The sequence below is a fragment of the Dendrobates tinctorius genome, unplaced genomic scaffold (assembly GCF_039654945.1).
Source record: "Dendrobates tinctorius isolate UK_male_01 unplaced genomic scaffold, ASM3965494v1 ptg000265l, whole genome shotgun sequence".
NCBI classification, from domain to species: Eukaryota; Metazoa; Chordata; class Amphibia; order Anura; family Dendrobatidae; genus Dendrobates; species Dendrobates tinctorius.
In genome coordinates, this window is record NW_027361932.1 from 5,486,295 (window position 1) to 5,507,442 (window position 21,148).

General features: G+C 41.1%; 1 protein-coding gene across 3 annotated transcripts in view; it reads right to left on the reverse strand.

Annotated features, from left to right (window-relative positions):
• LOC141069466 (uncharacterized) overlaps window positions 1-20,866 on the reverse strand; it is a 116,666-nt gene extending 95,800 nt beyond the window's left edge. For 2 of the 3 annotated variants that reach the window (XM_073559029.1, XM_073559028.1), the window contains exon 1: window positions 20,572-20,864. In XM_073559029.1, coding sequence (XP_073415130.1) covers window positions 20,572-20,649 — 78 coding nt within the window. In that variant the 5' untranslated portion in view covers window positions 20,650-20,864. Of the gene's footprint in view, window positions 1-20,571 lie in introns of all 3 variants that reach the window. The other variant, XM_073559026.1, reaches the window with a different exon arrangement.
• Between the last annotated feature and the right edge of the window lie 282 nt (window positions 20,867-21,148).

Consider the following 21,148-nt stretch of genomic DNA (forward strand, 5'->3'; position numbering starts at 1 on the left):
ACAGATGCAACATTGGAACTCAACTCCCAAAAAAATCAATAGAGTCACTGTGGAGTGGAGACCTTTCATAATTTGTAAGCACATGAAAAATCAATAAAAATTACATAATAAACAATATTATATAAAGTGCTAATTATTATTATGTGGAAATGTGTTTATTCATGATGTTTAGTACAAAACACAACACGGAAATCATGACAGCAATATAACAAAGACATTAATTCGTGTGCGCAAACCTCATGCACTGCATTATATAATATACTGAAATATATAACTACTGGTGATATTGTTTATCTCAGCACAACATATTTACATAGTGAAATAACCTAAATTCAACACAGATGTCCCAGTCTGGACAAAGTATGGACTGTGCATGCCAATTTGTGCTGCCATTTGTAAACCAGAGCGCTCTTGTATTCTATTACATCAAAAGATATTCAACTTGGGGAGGGTGCAATGAGAGGGAAATCAAGAGCACGTCTCCCGGTTTACTCCTACAGAGGTCTTATTTCACAATGTCTCTATGTTGCCTCCTCTGAAGGGTTTTGTCAAAAAGCCGCCGTTTGTCTCTAGAGAAAAGTTCTGCAATAGTTATTATAGTTCTTATGCTTAGCTCTGGAAGTGTCATCAAGCTTTTTCTTTCTCCACTAGCATTTTCTTGAATGTGCCCCGCTAACCCTAATGTGTAGGATTCCCAGTAGCACAATTTATTGGAACCGGTCTGTATTGCATATTTCACTAATTACTTGCAAGTTGCATTTGTTTAGTAATTAGACAACATTCTTTACTAATTGCATACCAAATGTAAGCAATTTTTTAGGCGAAAAATAGTTTGTTTTTTTAAAAAGGGTTTATGGAATTCCCTGTCCCAATTCCTCAGAGGTAATCGGAACAGTAAATTAGGACTTACTGTTTTTCAGTAGCTGTGCATTTTAGCAGGTATACTGGACCAGTTTCTCATTTACGGCATTATCTGTGGCATAAATGCACTTTATTGATATGTATGAAAGTTAATACATCATGCACAGAATTACATTTCATACAATTATGCCTAAAGCTAGCCCCCAAAAAACAGCAATATGCAGTAAGAAAAAAAATCAAGATGCGGTATAGTCACTACAAGGATCTTGAACACACATTCCGTCCAATCATCTGGCAGCAATTGAAAACTACTATTTTTTTTTTTTTTTTTTAAACCAAACACTTTTTTTATCTCTATAGCAACACCATATTCCTCAGGACTTGACAATTCATAGGGAAATTGTTTACTATTCATACTTCTAAAGCAATGTGGATTCCATAACGCTTTACAGACACCATCGCTATCTCCAAAGGAATTCCCCATCAGTAGGTCTTTGGTGGGGAGGAAACCCACAAACAGGTGGACAACATTCAAACTTATCACAGTTGTTGTCCTTGGTGTGATTTGACCCCAGCACTGCAAGGCTACTGTGACCGACAATATTGAAGTCGTTCAATGGTTATTCCCAGGCCTCTTTACACCGTCTGAGGAGCAATGATGGGGACAGAACAATCACTAGTAGCTCAATCTGTTCGCATACAGTAGCAGATTATCAGTTTTCACCAGGCGATGTGCTAGTAACAGTTTTTTTGTTCCGGCAATCCAAATAACTTGATGAATCAGCAGCATTTTGCTTGTTTAGTATACTACACCCCATAGTCTTCCATATTGTATAATGCACACCCCATAGTCCTCCATTTAGTATAATGTGCCACACAGTCCTACAAATAATACAATACACTCCCCATAGTCCTCCATATAGTATAATGTGGGGGTCCCATATGGTACATAAAGTATAATGCAGCCACCCCATCGAGTATAATACAGTCGCCCCATCAAGTATAATGCGGACATGACAATCAAGCACTTGCTGCGTCAGAGGCAGAAGGGAATGATGGGGGAGTGAGCGTCAGCTTCTCTTTTTGGTTCCTAGAATGTTGACAAAAGGAGGGTAAGACTATTTCCTGATTTATGTTCTGGGTAGAGATGACTTTGGGCAAAAAAGCTGGATCGAATCTAAAGATTATTCGATCATCCAGGAACAGAAGATACAGAATGTTTATTGACAGCGCCTGCATCTCCCCCGCTCATTTGTCGGAGGTAATGGCTACTAAAATTGTTGTTTTATACATTAGTCTTGAAATGCTTATGTCCTCTGCGGGCATTTTCAAAGGGGAAATGGGTAAAACTGACAATAAAATTTGTCCCACAATCTGCTGAATGTGACAATGCCTCATATGTGTCTGTACTGTAGTTAGCCACACCGCGAGACTCGGGAGGGACGGAGCGCTGATTTTCCTATGCTCCGATTTTTAGGAGGCAGAATGATCAAGGCTGTTTTGCTGCTGGAGATGTATGGTGGCTTACCTTTTTTTTTTTTTTTTGCAAGATGAGATTACATTTTAAGCGATACCATTTACCATACGCCGAAGATGCTCTATTAGCACTCGAATGTGCTCGGATAACACCTTATCCGAACACTCGCTCATCACTAGATTTTTATAAATCATTGCAATGCTTAATAACTGCGATCAGAGCTGTAAAAGTGAGTCGCATAGTGGGACAAAAAAAAATTATACAAATATACAAAATGTATTTTATATATATATCGTAAAGAAATTAAAAATAAACAAAACTACACGTCTGGTATCGCTGCATACTGAATGACCTGCCCAATAAAACTGTCACAGAAGTTAACTCCTTCCGTGAGCACCGTAAAAAATGGCAAAAATGATGCTTTTTTATCATACCACCGAACAAAAAATGGAATAAATTGCGATCAAAATACAAATGCAAATAAAAATGGTAAACTTTTGATCAAGGTCATTTGGATGTTTTGGGTTGTCATTATGATTTAAAAAGAGAAAACACAGTAGTTTGACAATAAATGGCTTCACCCAACAACTAACCAAGAGTGGAGAAGAAGTTTTGGTGTTATAATTGATATTCTCAGAAAAAAGGACAAGAAAGCAAAAATTTTGCTGGGGTATGTAAACTTTTGAGCACAACTGTATGGGGTTATGGAAAGGGCCTGAATATCACTAACTCTCCTGGCTGAAGCTAATGCTACTAACAGGGCTGTTTTGAAGGAAAGAATCTTGAAGGTTGCTGACTATGGGTTCAAACAGTGCATCAGTTAAGGCTGTCAGGACCAAATTTAAATCCCATGGTACCAAATTTACTTTTGAAATGGGTCTAGATTTTTAAGGATGCTTTTAATGAATCTTGATACCAAACAGTTACCTGCTAAGTCACAACTATACAGGGCTCAGAAAGCTGAGACCTGTACCTTTAGGGTGCTGGTGGATAACCCTAATTCAAGGTCCCTCTGCAGAAACTCCAAAATCTTTCCTATTGGTGCCCCCTCCTCCACTCTAGAACCTGAGAAGGATAAAAACTTTTTCCAAGTTCTAGCATATTTCAGAGTCGCGACTGGTTTCCTACTATGACATAGGGTGGATATGACATTGGCAGAAAAACCTCTTTTCTATTAGCGTCCTTTCAAGATCCACGCCGTAAAGTGGAGGCCAGTTACTTGTGGATGGATTATCAACCCTTGGACAAGAAGGTTCGGGATTTTCAGTAAAACCCATGGATCTGATAGTGACACCCTTCTCAGGCATGAGAACCAAGGTCTCTTGGGCCAGAAGGGAGCAATCAAGATGATCCTTGCGTTGCCTTCCCTTATTTTTCTTGCGACCAGGGGAATCAGTGAAATTGAAGGGAAGGCATATGTCAGGCTGAAATTCCAGAGAATCAGGAGAGTTTCTATGGCTATGGGATCTTCCCTGGAGTTCAGGAAACAGAACTCCAACACCTTCCTGTTTAGTTTTGTGGCAAACAGATCTACCACCAGGAGGCCCCACATTCATACTATATTTGTGAAAACATCTTGATTTGATCCAGCACCCAATCCTCTTGTTTCAGAAGATAGTGGCTTAGAAACTCCACCTTGGTACTTTCCTTCCTTTCATATGAAGGCTGTCATGGAAAGGAGATGCTTCTCCTCTATCTGAAAGACAATCTGTCGCTCTCAATGTTTTTTAAAAAATTCCCCACTGGCGGTTTACATAAGCCACAGATACTCAATTGTCCAAGATCATCTTGATACTCTGGTAATGCAGGGATAAAAGGAATCTGCTTACTGCCAGTTCTATAGCTAGTAACTAACATTGGAAGAGAAGCTTTGCTCAGTCTAGATTCCCTGGACCACCTCCCTACCCAGATGGGCTCCCCATCCTGCAGGGACTCGCATCCGTGCTTACTATTTGAGTTATATTATCCACCCAGAGAACCGCCTGGACATGTTTGATTCATCTAACCACCAAAGGGACTGTACTGATCGAGAAGACAATGTAATTTTAAAGGAAAACCTTGTTATGGAACACATACCAATGCGGCACCCTGAAATGGAATTTTGCCCATAAAACTGTTGAGAAGCATGATGTCAAAGTATCCAGCAGGGAAATTGAATCCCCAAGAGATGGAGGGGACTCAAAGCATTTTCCACCAAGGACTGGATTTTCTCTATTTTAGATACTGGAAGGTCACAATCCTGAATCTCCGCATCTAACAATCCCAAGAAACTGCTGCGTTTTTAAGGGCACTAACCAGGATTTTTCTATATTCAACAACCAGCCCAGACTTCTTAGGGTGATCATTTCTACCTGTAGGTGTTTATTATGTTGGTGGGCTGAATTTCCTACCATCAAGAAATCGTCCAGATAAGGAATGATTATGATATCTTGTTCTCTGACATGAACCATGACTTCTTCCACTACCTTTGTAAATACCCTAGAGGCTACTGCTAAACCGAACGGGAGGGACCTGAATTGGAAGTGCCCAACCACCCCATCCATGACCACTGCCACCCAAAAGCATTTGTGAAGTTCTAAATGTATGGGCATATGATACTACATGTCTTCTAAATCCAGTACTGCCATGTAACAACCAGAAAAAAAGTAGATATATTGTTGACTTGATAAGCTCTATTTTAAATGTTTGTACTATCAAGAACTTATTCAGGGCTTTTAAATTACCAATAGTTCTGAAGGAGCCATCTGGTTTGGATATCAGAAAAGTTGGGGAGTAAAAACCTTTCCTTCTTTTGGGCTCAGGGACTACTACAAGGACGGCCTTCTAGACTAAATCCAGGACTTCTTTTTGTAGGGCTGACTGCTCTCTCAGGGAGGAAGGAGAAGGGGTCAGAATAAACCTTTCTTGAGGAATCAAATGGAACTGTAACCGCAGACCTGATCTAATCAGGCTGATGATCCAGTGACTGGTTATAATGCTTTCCCAGGCAGGGAAGAAGTAGGAAAACCTCCCCCCTACCTGGGCTGGGGAGTCACTGACTCAATTTTTGGGGCCCTGAGAGGAGGATCCGAATAAGAGTCCTCTACCTCTGCGATCTTCCCATTTGTCATGATCCTTAGAAGACTTCCTTCGGACAAGCCTCTTTCTCCAGAAAAATCTAGGTAGGCATTGATAAATTAGAAAAACCTTTCTTCACATCTCTGGCTTTTTCAAGGATCTCGTCCAGAGCCGGGCTGCAGAGAACTTCTCCCTCAAGGGATGGAACATAGTCTTGTTCTATCCTGTATCTCCTGGCCAACACTTCAGCCACGCTACTGGCAGCATTGGACAGGGCTGCCGATCTTGCCACCAATCTCACAGTCTATGAGGCATCTGCCAAAAAGGCTTCTGCTCCTTGCATCAGTGAATTGGTGGACAAGATATCTTTTCTTGCCACCCTATCTTTCGGCATTGATTCTAGCTGCTCCAGCCTGATCCTTAATGATCTGGCCATGCACGTTGCTGCTACAGCCAGCTTTAAGGCACCCGCCGATGTCTCCCATGTGCCTTTGAGAAAAGGTGTCTGCTTTTGCCCAGTGGGGCCTTTAAAGCCCCCATATCGTCAAAGGGGAGAGAGGCTCTCCTGGATGCTTTAGTAATTGCCCCATCCAGCCTTGGGGCTTTGTCCCAACAGGACAAAGAGGTTTCCTCAAAGGGGTATTTCTTTTTGAACGAAGGGAGAAGGGAACCCTTTCTTTCAGGCCTATTTCATTTTTTATGGACCAGCAACTGAATTTTCTCATTTAAAGGGAAACACTTCTTCCTTTGATTGAGGCCATGGAACATCAAATCCTGCACTGACCTTTCAGGCCTAGCATCCACAATGCTTATGGGTGATCGGACCACTTTAAATCAGTCCATCAACCTCATTTAGCGGGAAACAATGGCACCCTGAGCCACCATACGAGGTCAAGACAGACGATGAGGAACTCTCAGCGCTATCCTCGTAGTCTGACACCAGGGAGATATCCATAAACATTTCCCTCTTGCCTTGCCGATTTCTGCTTTAATGATGGTTTTCAAACTGTAGTAAAGCTAGGGGTCTCCTCCGCCACTGTCTGCATGCCTGACAAAGCCTTTTCTGATACGAGTCTGCTAATAGGGCCCTACACAGAGCGTACTCCTTGTGCTTGGTCTTAGTAACACACCTCTTTCCCTATCAAAAATAAATAAGAGAGAAGAGGACAACCTTTTACAAAGTGAACTTTCACAAAGATCACTTACTATGTCGACTCAATCAAATGGTACTGGTTTGGAGGAAGGACCCTTCTCAACCGGGAGATCATCTCTGAAGGCTGCAGAGTCATCCATCTTGCTCAAACTTCATTGATTGAACCTGCTTGCAGATCCACTCATTTCTATGTTTGGGCCACCTCCGCTGACTCGAAGGCAATGATGCTCCTGGGGCTTCCCATGCAGCTGCTGCGGCTTTTGCTCATGCTCCAACTACATACAGGTGCTTATCACAAAATTAGAATATTATCAAAAAGTTAATTTCAGTTGTTCAATACAAAAAGTGAAACTCAGAGAGTCATTACCAACAGAGTGATCTATTTCAAGTGTTTATTACTGTTAATGTTGATGATTATGGCTTATAGCCAATGAAAACCCAAGTGTCATTATCTCAGTTTTGTATTGAAGAATTGAAATAAACTTTTTGATGATATCCTAATTTTGTAAGAAGCACTTGTATATTAACAAGGGACAGTTGTGCTGGGAAGCTCTGAGCAGTGATGCCAGCCCACTATATACTGGCTTCTGATCACATCCAGGACCTGTGCAGCTTCCAGGACCCGAATTTTTTTCTCCAATACACCCCCCCATCCCAGCGGGGCCCACCTCCCCGCACTTCCATTGTTCTTATGAAGCGACTCTGAGTCGGGTCACAGCGCCTCCCAATTACGTCATCAGGTGCACCTGCAGACGTCACCGCGTGGTGTGCACACGAGTGAACAGTTATGCACACTGAAGTTTTCAGTTATTTTATGCTATTTGTTGTTTGCTTACTGTAAAAAGAAAACCAAATGTTCACATTTGTAAGCATGTTCATTACATTAACTGATGCAAACCCTCAAAAGAAAATAAAAGAAAAAGAGTGAAATTCAAGGTTGTGAGGTAGCAAACTAAGAAAAATGCCAAGGGGTGGGGGGGTGAATACTTTTGTAAGCCACTGTAATTTTATTTACAATCTCATTATGGGTGACAATATCAACTTCATGTAAACGGGTTTGTTAATAAACAAAATATGCAATTTTGGGGGAGAAAAAAAAACCCAAGAATACTCCATCAGAATGAGTATCAAACGGTTACTTTGATGGATAGCAAGTAGAGACATAGTTATTGGTTCTTATTTCTTTGAGGAAGGGGCACAAAATGCGTGTAAAACAAATTTTTGGACGGCGGATAATTTTCTGAAACTTGGAATACAATTGGTCTCCACACTCACCCAACCTTAAAGAAATATTCTGCCCCCATGACTGAAACGCTACCAGGAGGAATTAAGTTAATTTTCTTCTGGCAGTGAGGGTTTAAGTGCTGGCACCAGGCAGGTTCAGAACGTTATTAACCTGCAGATTAATCCATATAATATGAAGCCATGATAATGTCTGTAAAGCGCTGTGAAATATGATATAGCTATTTAAGTAATGCATAATAAATAAAATGGCAGATATGTTTTAAGCAGAAAATTATAATGCATGAATGGGATTTTCTCCACAGACATTCAGCACACCTGGAGCACTGCTGGAGAAAATGCGTTTGCAGCATGTGCCAGGGCTGTTTTATACAGAGTTGTACCGTGTGTAGCGGGTGCAGCATTTTCCAGTGTTTTGCTATGTTACTTTTGTTATGATGAGTGAATAAAGAAGTACTCATTTATTTGTGGAGTGCTGCCACTCTATCAATGCCTAAATTGCTATTTGCCTAACAATTAGATGTCTATGCACAATGGAGAACAAATATTTAGTCATGGCCAGCAACTAGGGAAGTCACAATTTAGATCTATGAGGGCATCAGTGCAAATAATTAAAAGGTAGATGGTCAGCTTGGAAATTCAGTCCAATATCTGGTCAAATAAAATTTCATATTATTTGTGATCCAAGCCAAGCTAATTTGACAGACTACAATGTCCAACAATGCGGGACTCCTAACCCGAATGCAACAGCCCCACATATAGATATGAGGCTGTTCACTTAAGGCAATGAGGCTGGTGGCCAGTCCAGAGACAGCAGTCTTGACTCGTGACCATGAATATCAGAGTAGGCATAAATCCCATGAGTTCGAGTCAGGCGATCTACGATCAGTCCAAACATCATGGTCAGTGTTCAAACTGTGAATGTTGGAAGTGTCAAACAGACCGAAGGTTTGCTGACATGTTGCAGTTTTCACAATTATTCAAAGATGCAGAAAAAACTATGGCCACATTCACACTTTTTTTTTTATTGCACACAAAAAAAATGACTTTTCATCAGTGTCCTGAATGCAGTTTTCATCTGCTTTTGAATACAGTGACAGTTTTTACCAACCATATGTTTCCTATAGGGAAAAAAAAAAAAAGATGTGGTTTGATCAAGATTTTTCAAGAAATCATTCAGAAAATCGGACAACACATGGATGCAGTTCAGATGGCACTCATAACAGCTCTTTATATTGGGAAATAAGATAACTATTTCCTTATAAAAAGGGCTGTTATGAGTAAAATTATATATCAGTCATGAAGACAATTTTATTTAAAGGTGTTGTCCAGGCCTGGGAGTTAAGTCTACAATCACGCTTGGTGACTGGGGACTGCCAAATAGTGCACACGGTATTTAGCAGTATTGTCAGTCTAGTTGGCGGTCACATGACCACGTTTGCGATCTGCATACATGTAATCATCAGTTGTCTAAATGCATTCAGCATCTATCAATAGAAGTGAACATGAGGAAATACCAGGGACTCGAGACAGTGTGCACACTGCATACCGTCACAATTTGGCCGTCTGCAGTCCAAAATCTGGACAACCCATATAAACTCTGCTGACTACAGCAGAAGTGGGGACTCATGAGCAGCAACAAATACATATCCTCCGATTTCATTGTTATGTAATGAAAAGTAAAGTACTTCATGCCATTTTCTGCATTCACATGCAAAGCTTTTTTTGTATGAGATTATTTCCTGTTACTTATATAGTGTCAACATGCTTCGAGGTTCAGTACACAGCCGATGTGAGAACATCAAAAAGGACTTTTTGGATATATGGCTTCTCTGAAAATTTCTCATTCACACCTCAGTTTTCAATTAATAGCACACTGACATGTAATAGAGTGGATAATGAGTCGTGTTCCCCCCTGAAGACGTCAAGGCAAGATGCTAATGATTATTGTTGTGTGAAATATGTTTTCTTGTGGTAATAAGTGGTAATTTCCTCGTGTTTTGCAGTACTAACCAACGGCCACGAGATGTTTTGGTCTCCTTCTTTGCTTTTGTGCAGAAATGGATGAAAGGTGAAGCCTGCCCAGCGACAAGAGAACAGGGACAGTTATGTGAGAGTCAACTGTAAGTGTATGGACAGCCCATTGTGGGCTCTGGGTAGTTAAAGATTTTGTAGGAATTTCAGACAGTTAGTTGGAGTTAGTTTGAGTATGGAGAGAGCAGAACCAGTGTGGAGCTGAGAGGCACTAGGCAACATGACTCGTGAAGGAACTTTAGAGGTGACTGAGATCCAGTTCAGCAGGCAAGTGGGTGAAAGCCATTAGTGGGAGAATTAAAAGGAATTCGTGAGTCCAGTGTTGGCCAGACATGGGGGACCCTGTGAAGGAAGGGTGTTACCTAGCTGAGGACAGAAGAAATGGCTCTAGGAGCGGCCCTTGTAAGGATCACAGACTGCTGTTTCAGTGAAGGGTTCAGAGTAACATATAGACCTGGGTGTCCCTGCACCAGGAAAATGGAGATTTATCTCATTTGCTTTGCTGGTTTTACCATCATGTAAATTGCTGTCACCCGAAACCGATAAGAACTTACCTCTGTAAGTTGTCACGTGTTCTGTATGCTGCTTTGTGTGCAAAAAGTGTGTTGCCAAGTAAAGAGTGCCTTGCTTTTAAGAATGTGCTTGATGTCCTCCTCTTGTCGTCTAACCTGGTGAGGCGTGGAATGGGACTGGCCTGAAGGTGAAGGTACAAATGGCAACATTGCCAGTATACACACACAAAAAAAAAAAAAAAAAAAAGTGTGGTGTCCGACTCATGATACTCGCCCATGTTACCACCCTAGGCATCGTTTCAGACACATTATGGTATTTAAAACTATTCACGTCTGTTTTTTCTTTTTTTTTTTGCTGTCCGATGGTTCTTTGCTCTGATTTGCATAGCAAACTCACTAATTTAAGACAATGGCTCTGCATTAACCCCTTAATGACCGCCAATACGTCTTTTAAAGGGAATCTGTCACCCATATTTAGTGATATCATGTAAAGATATCACTAAATTGTGCGTCCCATAAGGATTCTATTCAGGCTTTTGACTCCCCCCCGACCCCGCACCTTTGAGGCATAAATACCTTTTTAGCTTGTTGGGGATGCATGCAAATCGTCGCGGTCCGGTCCGATGGGCGTGGCTTAGTGGTCTTCCCCCCCCCCACCTTCTCGGCTTGCTTCATGTAATCTTCATCTGTGAATACCACAGATGCCGTTGGTTTCCGCGCTTGCGCAATGTAAAGGCCCCCCTGCGCCTGCGCAGTATGCTTTGCCCAACTGTGGGCGAAGCATAAAAATCGCTACTGCGCAAGCATTTTCCAGCTCGGTCTATGCCCCGGAAGTCTTCACATGCAGGACACACTTCCGGGGCATAGACCGATTTGCATGCATCCCCAACAAGCTAAAAAGGTATTTATGCCTCAAAGGTGCGGGGTCGGGGGGAGTCAAAAGCCCTACTAGAATCCTTATGGGACGCACAATTTAGTGATATGTTACATGATATCACTAAATATGGGTAACAGATTCCCTTTAACTGACCTGAGATCTAAGAGAATAGCATCCCCATACAGGTGACAATCCAGCAGCTGTCAGCTGTACACTATAGCTGACAACTTTCTGCATCAGCCACGATCAGTGTTTGCACTGTCCAAATCTGTTTAACCCCTTAGATGCTGCTGTCAATAGGGACTACATCATGTAAATGGTTAACAGAGTGTGGGGGCTTCCTCCTCATCCCCATCGGCACCCTGAGATGATAATTGTGTGGTCCTGATGTTTGGCATGGCAATTCATGACCAAATAGGGGCCTTAGAGTCTGACGGCTGTTGTAGCCTGTTCAGAAGTTAGCGCCATTTAGGTGGTAAAAATACACATTTTCATTCCTGACATGTCACAAAAATATATTTTGTAGGTTTCCTTGAAAAAATGAAAAATGACTGCTACATTTTTAAACCTCCTAAAAGGCTAATAAAATGAAATAACATTTTAGAAATGGTGCTGATGTAAAGCAGACATGTGGGGAATGTTATTTAATAATGTTTTGCTGTGGTATGACCAGTGCTTTTTTTTGTGCCGGTGCATCTGAAGGTGCATCTGAAGGGCGTACCGGAAAATCTGAAGGTGCTGCCGCACACCTTAATATAATAAAGCATTCATTCTTAAATTAATCAGAAATGCGTACCGGCAAATTTTTTTTTACAACAAAAGCCCTGGGTATGACTATCTGGATTAAAGGGATAATCAAAGTTTGAAAATTGCTAATTTTTTAACATTTTTCTCAAATTTCTGATATTTTTTATAAATAAAAACAAAACATATCAACCTAAATTTACCATTATCAGAGTATAATGTGTCACGAAAAAAATCTCAAAATCACTGGGATTTGTTAAAGCGTTCCAGAGTTATTACCAGATAAATTGACACTGGTCAGAATTCAAAAATTTTGCTCCGTCACTAAGGGGTTAGAAAACAACAACAACAACAACACACAACATGGACACCACACAGATGCTATCAAGGTTTCTGTGTGCTGTCTGGTACTAACTGGTTGCTGCTCGGAGAAGCTGGAAACACCTCCATCATGGTTTTTTTGCATCCTTAAAAAGATAATGAAACCACTGATAGTAAAACAGATACATGGACAAAAATGGAAGAAAACCAGATCCAGCACAACAATGGAAAAAAGTTGAGTTGTGTGAATTTAGTTCCTGATAACTGCAGACAGTGAAGGGTTAAATTCACATCGGCGTGAAGCGTAAATCGCCATACAGCTCTCACAACCGCAGCGTGTGCACGTTTCTAATAATCTCAAGCACTGCAAAGCACAGCATGCGGTTTTGTTATGTTTTTGAAGCAGAAGTTTTGCTCCCTTTTTGGCATGTCATGTTTATATGAAGCGGATTTGTTTTTTTCTGCTTTCTTGTATTTGGCATCGACAAAAATGTATCGATACACTCATGTGTGGTTTACACAGCGGAGATGCACAAAAAAAGCATGTACGATTTTTACCTGTTGATTTTCTGCATCTAGTCCAATTCTCGGGGGGGAAAATCCAAACATAAATCACAGGGAAACCGCAAGAGAAATTGGGGTTTTCATCTCAGGTTACCAAAAACATGAGATTTCTATTAATCCTTTCCGGTTTGCTGGAACTGTAAGACACTATTTAGCGGTGCTGAAAAACTCATGATGGAACTTTGCGACGCACTCTCCTCTGCGAGTGACAGCTTTGGTGAAAAGAACTGTAGTATTAGTAGAACTAAGCCCAACACAAAGTTCATGGGTGGACTGTTATTAAAGGGGAACAATATGGGAAATATTTTTTATTTATGGGGGTTATAAATAAACATTTTTTAAAGGTGCTGTGTCAGGAAATGCTACATAACTCAGAGAAGATGCAGAAATGAGCTGTGGGTGTGAAATCTCATTATGGTGTCTCTACTACACGGAGAAAAAAAAAGATGAGAACAACTTCAATCATCTATAAGGTAGCTGGATGTAAATATTTGTTATCCATGCAAAGAGAAAAGGTCGCACTCATCGAGACGAAAGTTTCACTGGTTTATTGACATATCATGAACATGTCAAGTCGGGGGGAGTGACATAAGGAGTGCAAGGAAGGCTGACAACGGCCGTTTCGCGCTGCTCGAACGCTTCAACGGGTCCTGTTGAAGCGCTCGAGCAGCGCGAAACGGCCGTTGTCAGCCTTCCTTGCACTCCTTATGTCACTCCCCCCGACTTGACATGTTCATGATATGTCAATAAACCAGTGAAACTTTCGTCTCGATGAGTGCGACCTTTTCTCTTTGCATGGATTCCCAGGATTGACTGTTTCCAGGTCTGGCACCCGAGACTCCCAGCTGTTGGGCTTCTGCATGCCGCACATCATTTGAAGATACACGGTAACAGCGGTGCCGTCCGCTTTTTATCTTGAGTTTTGTGTAAATATTTGTTATACTGACCAAATCCCATCCGTTCTGTGATTCCTGTATGGTCTGCAATATTAACACATGTAAGGAGATACTGGGAGTCAAAGGCATACTGAGAGTTGTAGGTTCAAGTAATACAAATGTAAATGTGGCTGACCTGACATTGCAGTTGATCACTGTGCTAAGGCGGTGCTGCATTCATGTACTGACAGTGGTTTTGGTGCTGCACTCATATACTGATGGTGTTTCTAATCTTCTACGCATGTAGCAATCTATAACTGGTTAGATAACGTGATACATGGCCATGATAAAACCCAAATATCTTCAAAACTTGGAGTTTGAGATTATGAGAATTTGGAGAGTTTCTGCTCCGAAAACTCAATGTAAGGCCACGTTCACACGTTCAGTATTTGTAAATCAAAACCAGGAGAGGGTGATAAATACAGAAGTGGTGACGTGTTTCTATTATACTTTTCCTCTGATTGTTTCACTCCTGGTTTTGCTTTATAAATACTGATGGAAAATACTGACCAAATACTGAGCATGTGAACTTGGCCTAAGTTAGAGACATTGATTTTTTTTTGCAGCAGAAACTCTCCAAACCTGCTATAAAGTATAAAATCTGTGAATGACAGCAGATCAAAAAAGCAAGTAAATTGCAAACTTGCTTATTTTCATGCAGTCTAATTAAAGCAATTTAAATGCTTGTCCACACTACGGGTGCATCGAGAACCAGTACTTGGTTAGTACCAAGACAGACTCACTTTAAAATCCAGGTCACATGGCTGTCGATTATCTCATTTGATAAAACCGGGACAATTATGCTAATGACACTCGACTCAAACTCTGTCAGCATTTGATCTGAGTGTCATCTTACTGTACTGTGATTCTCTCACACGAGAGAATCGCATCACAATTGTGGAGAAGACTGATTATTTCTCCATCTTGTCCATTGTCTCTGAGTCCGCGGATGTCAGACTGCACTCGGATGATATCCGAGTGCAGTCTGATCTTTCACACGCACCCATAGACTTGTATGGATGTACATGAGCCGATGCACCTGCAGCATGCCGCGATTACCGTATTTTCCCAAAAAATAAAAAAAAATTTTGAAGATCTGCACTACTCTATAGTATAACGTGTAACGTGGGCAGAGTATTATCTGATAAAATACGTTAAATGCTCATTTAAGCGAGCCCTAAGTGTGTGTGTGTTTAAGGAAATTTATCAGAAAATGATCTATGTTTTAAATCCAGTATTTAATATGTATTCCTTTTAAGTTTTCATTCTAATATAATTATAACAATTAAAGAAAAAAAGTAAAACATCAGATAAACAACCTACAAAAGGCGTTTGGCTTTTTAAGGGTATGTGTACACGTTGCGGATTTGCTGTGGATCCGCTGCAGATTCGCTAGTGAATGCTAGCTGTGGAAAATCAGAGCAGAAATGCAGCGGTTTATTTTCCGCAGCACATCAATTCTTTGTGCAGATTCCGCAGCGTTTTCACACCCATTCCATTATAGAAGTCCGCAGGTGTGAAAACGCATGCCAAATCCACACAAAATCTGCAGGAAATCAGCATAAAAAACGCGGATTTTGACCTGCGTATTCTGCCAAAAAAAGCAGATTCCACACGAAAAATCCTGCACAGCAATCCGTAACGTGTGCACATACCCTAACTGTACGATACTAGAAGCCAACTTTCTCAGCCAGATGGAATAGTGCTGCATGCATTTTAAAAAATATTTTTTAACAATACTTTATTTCATATCACCTTCACCAGCGACACTGCGGGTAACAAGCGACGCACGTCGCTTAGTTAACCGCAGTGTATCTTAGTTACCAGCGCGCTGATGCAGGGAGCTTGTAACCAAGGTACACATCGGGTTTCTAAGGGGTGCGTGGCACTTAGAAACCCGATGTGTACCTTGGTTACCAGCTCCTGCTCGCTTGTCTCCCACCAGTCACACGCAGCGATGCATGCTGGCCAGCGGGAGACCAGCGACCCCAAAAATGTCCAGACGTTTCAACAACGATCAGCGATACCGTCAGGGGGGTGGTCGCTGATAGCTGTCACACACTGCGATCTCGCTGGTGAGATCGCTGTTGTGTCACAAAACTTGTGACACAGCAGCAATCTCGCTAGCGAGATCGCTGTATGTGACGGGGGATTTACTGTGACAGGTAACACCTCTACACACAGCTGATCACACAGGATCCACCACTCAGAATAGCCAATGTCCCACCTGACTCTGCTCCCCTCCCATTACAATGACCCATCACACCATCATTATTGCTGTGTATGTGTTTCCTAAGGCCATGTGCACATGTCGCAGATTCTGCTGTGGATCCGCAGTGTTTCAAGCTCTGCGGGTCCACAGCAGATTTAGGTGCGTTGTACAGCACCATTGTTTTCAATGGTAAACTGAAAAACGCTGTGCACATGCTGCGGATTTTCTGCGGGTTCAAATCCTCAGCATGTCAATTCTTTGTGCGGAATCCGTAGCGGTTTCACACCTTCTCCATTGTAGAGGGGTGAAAATGCAGGGCTAAACCGCAGGTCTTTTGACCTGAGAATTTACCTGCAGATTTTTCCAAATCCGCAGCACCTAAAACTACGTGTGCACATAGCCTAAATCATATGGCAAGGCTCCTTAAAGGGTCGATATTGACTTTTAGGATTGCTACTTCCAATAGGTGGCGCTAGTGATCTAGTCCTCTTCTTCTCTGAAGAGACAATTTGCACATGAGTTTCCTGAAACAGGAAATGTGTCTATAAATGCCCCAGTGGCCAGTCTGAAAACTGAAAGATTTCTATTTTTTTTTCCTTATTCTTAATATAGATTGTGATTTTAAAAAAAAAAAAAAAAAAAAAAAGGAGATGTAAACAATAGGGCATTTTCTGACGATAAGTTTCCCTATAAATGAGAAATGGCTGTAACTCCAGCCTTATGCCACTATCTCCGATGTACAGATATTCATACTAGCCATTGATGTAGGATCATGGCAAATAGCCTTTGTGTTGGAAGAATATACACTATTCTGTACGCAAGATTATAGTATAGTAAAGCTTAAAGGGGTATTCCCATCTCCAAGATCCTATCCGAATATGTAGTAATAATAATATTACCAAGAACGTCCAATTAGAAATGTAGTATAGTTTTTCTAATTCACTATGACTCATCATGTGCAGGCATTGCAGGACCCTAGTTATCAATGGTTACGACTAGAGTTGAACAAATATGTTCAGAATCGGTCACCGAATCTGAATTTGCCATATTCGTGCCATATTGGTAACCTATTGCCGAATTTATATTTAGATGATTGGCTCCAAACATATTCATTCATTTCTACTCCCATTGACTCCAAAGTTCTTGCAATGCCTGCACTACAGGCTCAGACTGGGCCATAGAGTAAAAGGGGAATCTCCCCCGGTGGGCCCCTGTGGAGATCTGGGCCCCCAACCCCACTGTATGGGTAGTACTTGTTATAATTCACCTGATTCACTCTGTACAGAAAAAAAGCAGCATCTCATTATTCATTAAGAAAACTACCCAATTTATTATTATATAGAGATAGAAGTAAATTTGTGAACCAGGGTTGTGTAATATTTGTATGCAGGTGAAAAATGGACCCCCAAAGTCAATGCTACTGGTTGTCCCTTGCCACCCCAGTCCGACATTGCCTGCACATGATGAAAGAGACAGTGAATCAGAAAAAACTATACTACATTTCTAATTGGAGGTATTTCCTAATATTATATTATTTTATTACTACACCTACTACGTATTTGGATAGAATCTTGGAGATGGCAATACCCCTTTAACACTCCATATATCTGTCTATATTTGTCTTAGATCAGACATTTACTCTCTGGCCCATCTTTCAATCAGCCTTGATTGTTGGTTTAAGGCTGGTTTTACACACAGCATTTTATAGAAAAATGTCACTTTTTTGTGGCTGTAGTGTTTTTTTTTCCAGCTTTAAACAGTGAGTTCAGATGTTACATTAAAGAGCTTAGAAATACAATAAGCACTGCTTAACACGTTGATCTGTTTAGTGGTGGTTTTGTAGTATTTATTTTTTTAAGTTAGTGCTGTTATCTTAAAAATGATTAAAAAAAAAAAAACCCTCTATGCTCTGGGAACAGCATTTTTGCTGCCATTTTTCCCATAAAACGCTCTATAAGACTAGGTAAAATATATGTACAAGTAAAAAATAATAAATTGTCATACTTGACTCCGAACTTTCCTTCGCCACCCACATTCGATCACTGGCTCGCTCTTGTCATCTGCACCTCAAAAACATTTCTAGAATTTGACCTTTTCTTACTTTTGACTCTGCAAAAACTCTGTTTCTCTTATTCATACTCGTCTCGACTATTGTAACTCTCTTCTAATCGGTCTCCCTCTTACCAAACTCTCCCCCCTCCAGTCTGTCTTGAATGCAGCAGCCAGGATCATATTCCTCACCAATCGTTACACCGATGCCTCTACATCGTGCCAGTCATTACACTGGCTACCCATCCACTCCAGAATTCAGTATAAACTTATTACCCTCACCCACAAAGCCCTCCATGGCTCAGCACCACCCTACATCTCCTCCCTTGTTTCAGTATACCACCCTACCCGCGCCCTCCATTCTGCTGATGACCTCAGGTTAGCATCCTCAATAGTCAGAACCTCCCACTCCCGTCTCCAAGACTTTACACGTGCTGCGCCAATTCTTTGGAATGCACATCCCAGGTCAATACGATTAGTCCCCAATCCCCACAATTTTAAGCGTGCCCTGAAAACGCATTTATTCAGACTGGCCTATTGCCTCAACACATTAACCTAATCTATCCGTGTGGCACAGCCAAAAGTTTTACCATAACCAGGTTCCCTGCATCATGTTCCCACATGCTTTATGCATCCATTAGCCCTCTACATCTGTACTGTTACACACTTAACATTATGGCTGGTCCATACAATCAGGGCAACTGTTACCACCCACCTTTCGTGTCTACCTTATTCCCTCATAGATTGTAACCTTGCGAGCAGGGCCCTCATTCCTCTTGGTATCTGTTATGATCTATGTGATTATTGTTATGCTGTAATGTCTATTGTCTGTACAAGTCCCCTCTGAAATGTAAAGTGCTGCGGAATATGTCGGCGCTATAAAAATAAAATTTATTATTAAATTGTCGGCACATGGTGTAAGACTTTGAACACGGGATCAGCTCTAGGAGCATGGGCTGCTCTTACTTATATAGGGTTATCACATTCCACAGCGCTTTCCAGACATTATTACTGTCACTATAACGATTCTGGGATTTGCAATACTACATGAGAACTTTGATCAAAGTGATCATCATCTAATACTGAGCCCAGAATGATGGAGAATATAATGTATCTATACAGCCTTAAAATGGGTACCAATCAAAAAAGAGGCTCAAATATAACCTGACTCAGAAAGGTTATTTTCACTTAGTAAAATGTGTATATTTAATGTTGCCACTTCCAGTCTTCTAACCAAGCAATGCACTTTTAATTAGATTGAGCTCAGAATCAATGCAGCCCTGTGTCCTCAAATAACTGGACTGCATTCCACAGGGGGGGTGCACTTCTCTGGCTAAGGTAGGCGTGAAATTGATTAAGAGCAGCGGTTATAGGCGAGCAGGAGGAAGAACAGTGTCAGGTTCCATCTATACAACATAGGCTTCAGCTCCAAGGGGTCAGTCCTCTATAGATGCACAATACACGGGAGGGGAATGGACAAACAATAGGGCAAAATACGGCAATTACCTCTGAATGCGGGAAAAATTCACTGATCTATGATCAACATAGTATTCTGATAAAATAGGGCTACGATCACACAATTTGCCATTTGTTTTTGTTTTTATTATAAGAACAAATTACTACAGATCAGAGGCTAGAAGATATTTGGTCCTACTGTAAACATTTTCACTAGGTCTGCCAATATCTGATATTGTTTATACGTATATACTCCAATCCCTAAGTGTTAGGAATATATTGACTCTATAAAAATACAAAAATAAATATTCTTGTCACATAAGGGTGAGAGATCAGATGACATGACCATTTGTGGCGAATGGGTACAGGATTTACCGACACAACCGAATGGCCATTGGCCAAGGCCATGCGGCGTGGTTTGGCATTGCGCAGTCGCACCATCCGCCAACACTTTTTATATCCCTGCTTAGCCATTACTGCAGTCTAAATGAATATACCGAGCTGTATGCAATGTTGTGCACTGCAGCTGTCACTCCATAGTTAAAAAAGATAAATCAAGAGCGCTACGAAAAGTTTCCGTGGCGCTTTTACTGTAACACATGGAGACGTTGTGTGGGATCTGTATACGATATAACGCTATAGTATTTGTATAATAAGGAAGCGTTGTACTCACATGCCTCCATATAACACACGTACCAACGATACGGTCGCTACATCTGCACCCTTAGGGTTACATACAGAAATTTCTGACCGACAGGACCATTTCTAATATCTGGAAGACTGGGCCAAATCTGCTCCTCATGTAGTGTGTATGGGCAATTTAACACTCCAGGCTCAGTTATTTAGGCATTTGCTAACATTGAAGTGTGAACTGTCAACTAAGCAACTATTTCATCAGCTGGGAAATAACATTCAGCTCCACACGCGTCATGTAATAAATAGATTTACTTATATTTTGTTTTACTGCACGGGGTATTAGAAAATTAAATCAAAGCTTTTTATTTCAGAAACAATGGATTTTAAATAATTCCATCCAAACTCTATCTCAATGTTATAGCGGTGAAGGATCAAATTTTACCTTGCATTCCCCTGGCTCTGTGCTCGTCCTCAGCAATAAGCTTGTCAGGAAGATCCATGCTGCAGGAGGGCTCCCCATATCTGGAGCTGCAGCTGATCCAAGACAGCACAGCAGTAACTGATGTGAGGCTCTTAGATCTTGGCTTCCCCACAGTGGACCCCTCTCTCTGACTCAACCTTCCTTTCTGGTTTTCACTCCCTCCCCACATGGGTCAATTACCTGCTGTATTGGGATAACAACTACTGCGCCCTCTGCTGGCCTCATACAGAATTACTACAAACTACTAATCCTTTGGGACTTATTGGTGTTGAGAACTTTCCTAACTCACCAGGTTCTTATCCCTGCACTAAATGCATTAAATCAAAAGCAAAGCACAGCATAATTCTCTATAGGCTTGTCAATAGGACCTGAAAAAAGTCAGTAAAAAGGGAAAAAATAGTGTCATTTGCAATATTTTTCAAGTCTTAAAACCCCTTCATGACCCTGGGTGTTTCTGTTTTTGTTCTTTTGTGTTTTTCCTCCTCTTCTTCCAACAATCATAACTTTTCTATTTTTCTGTCAATATAGGCATATAAGG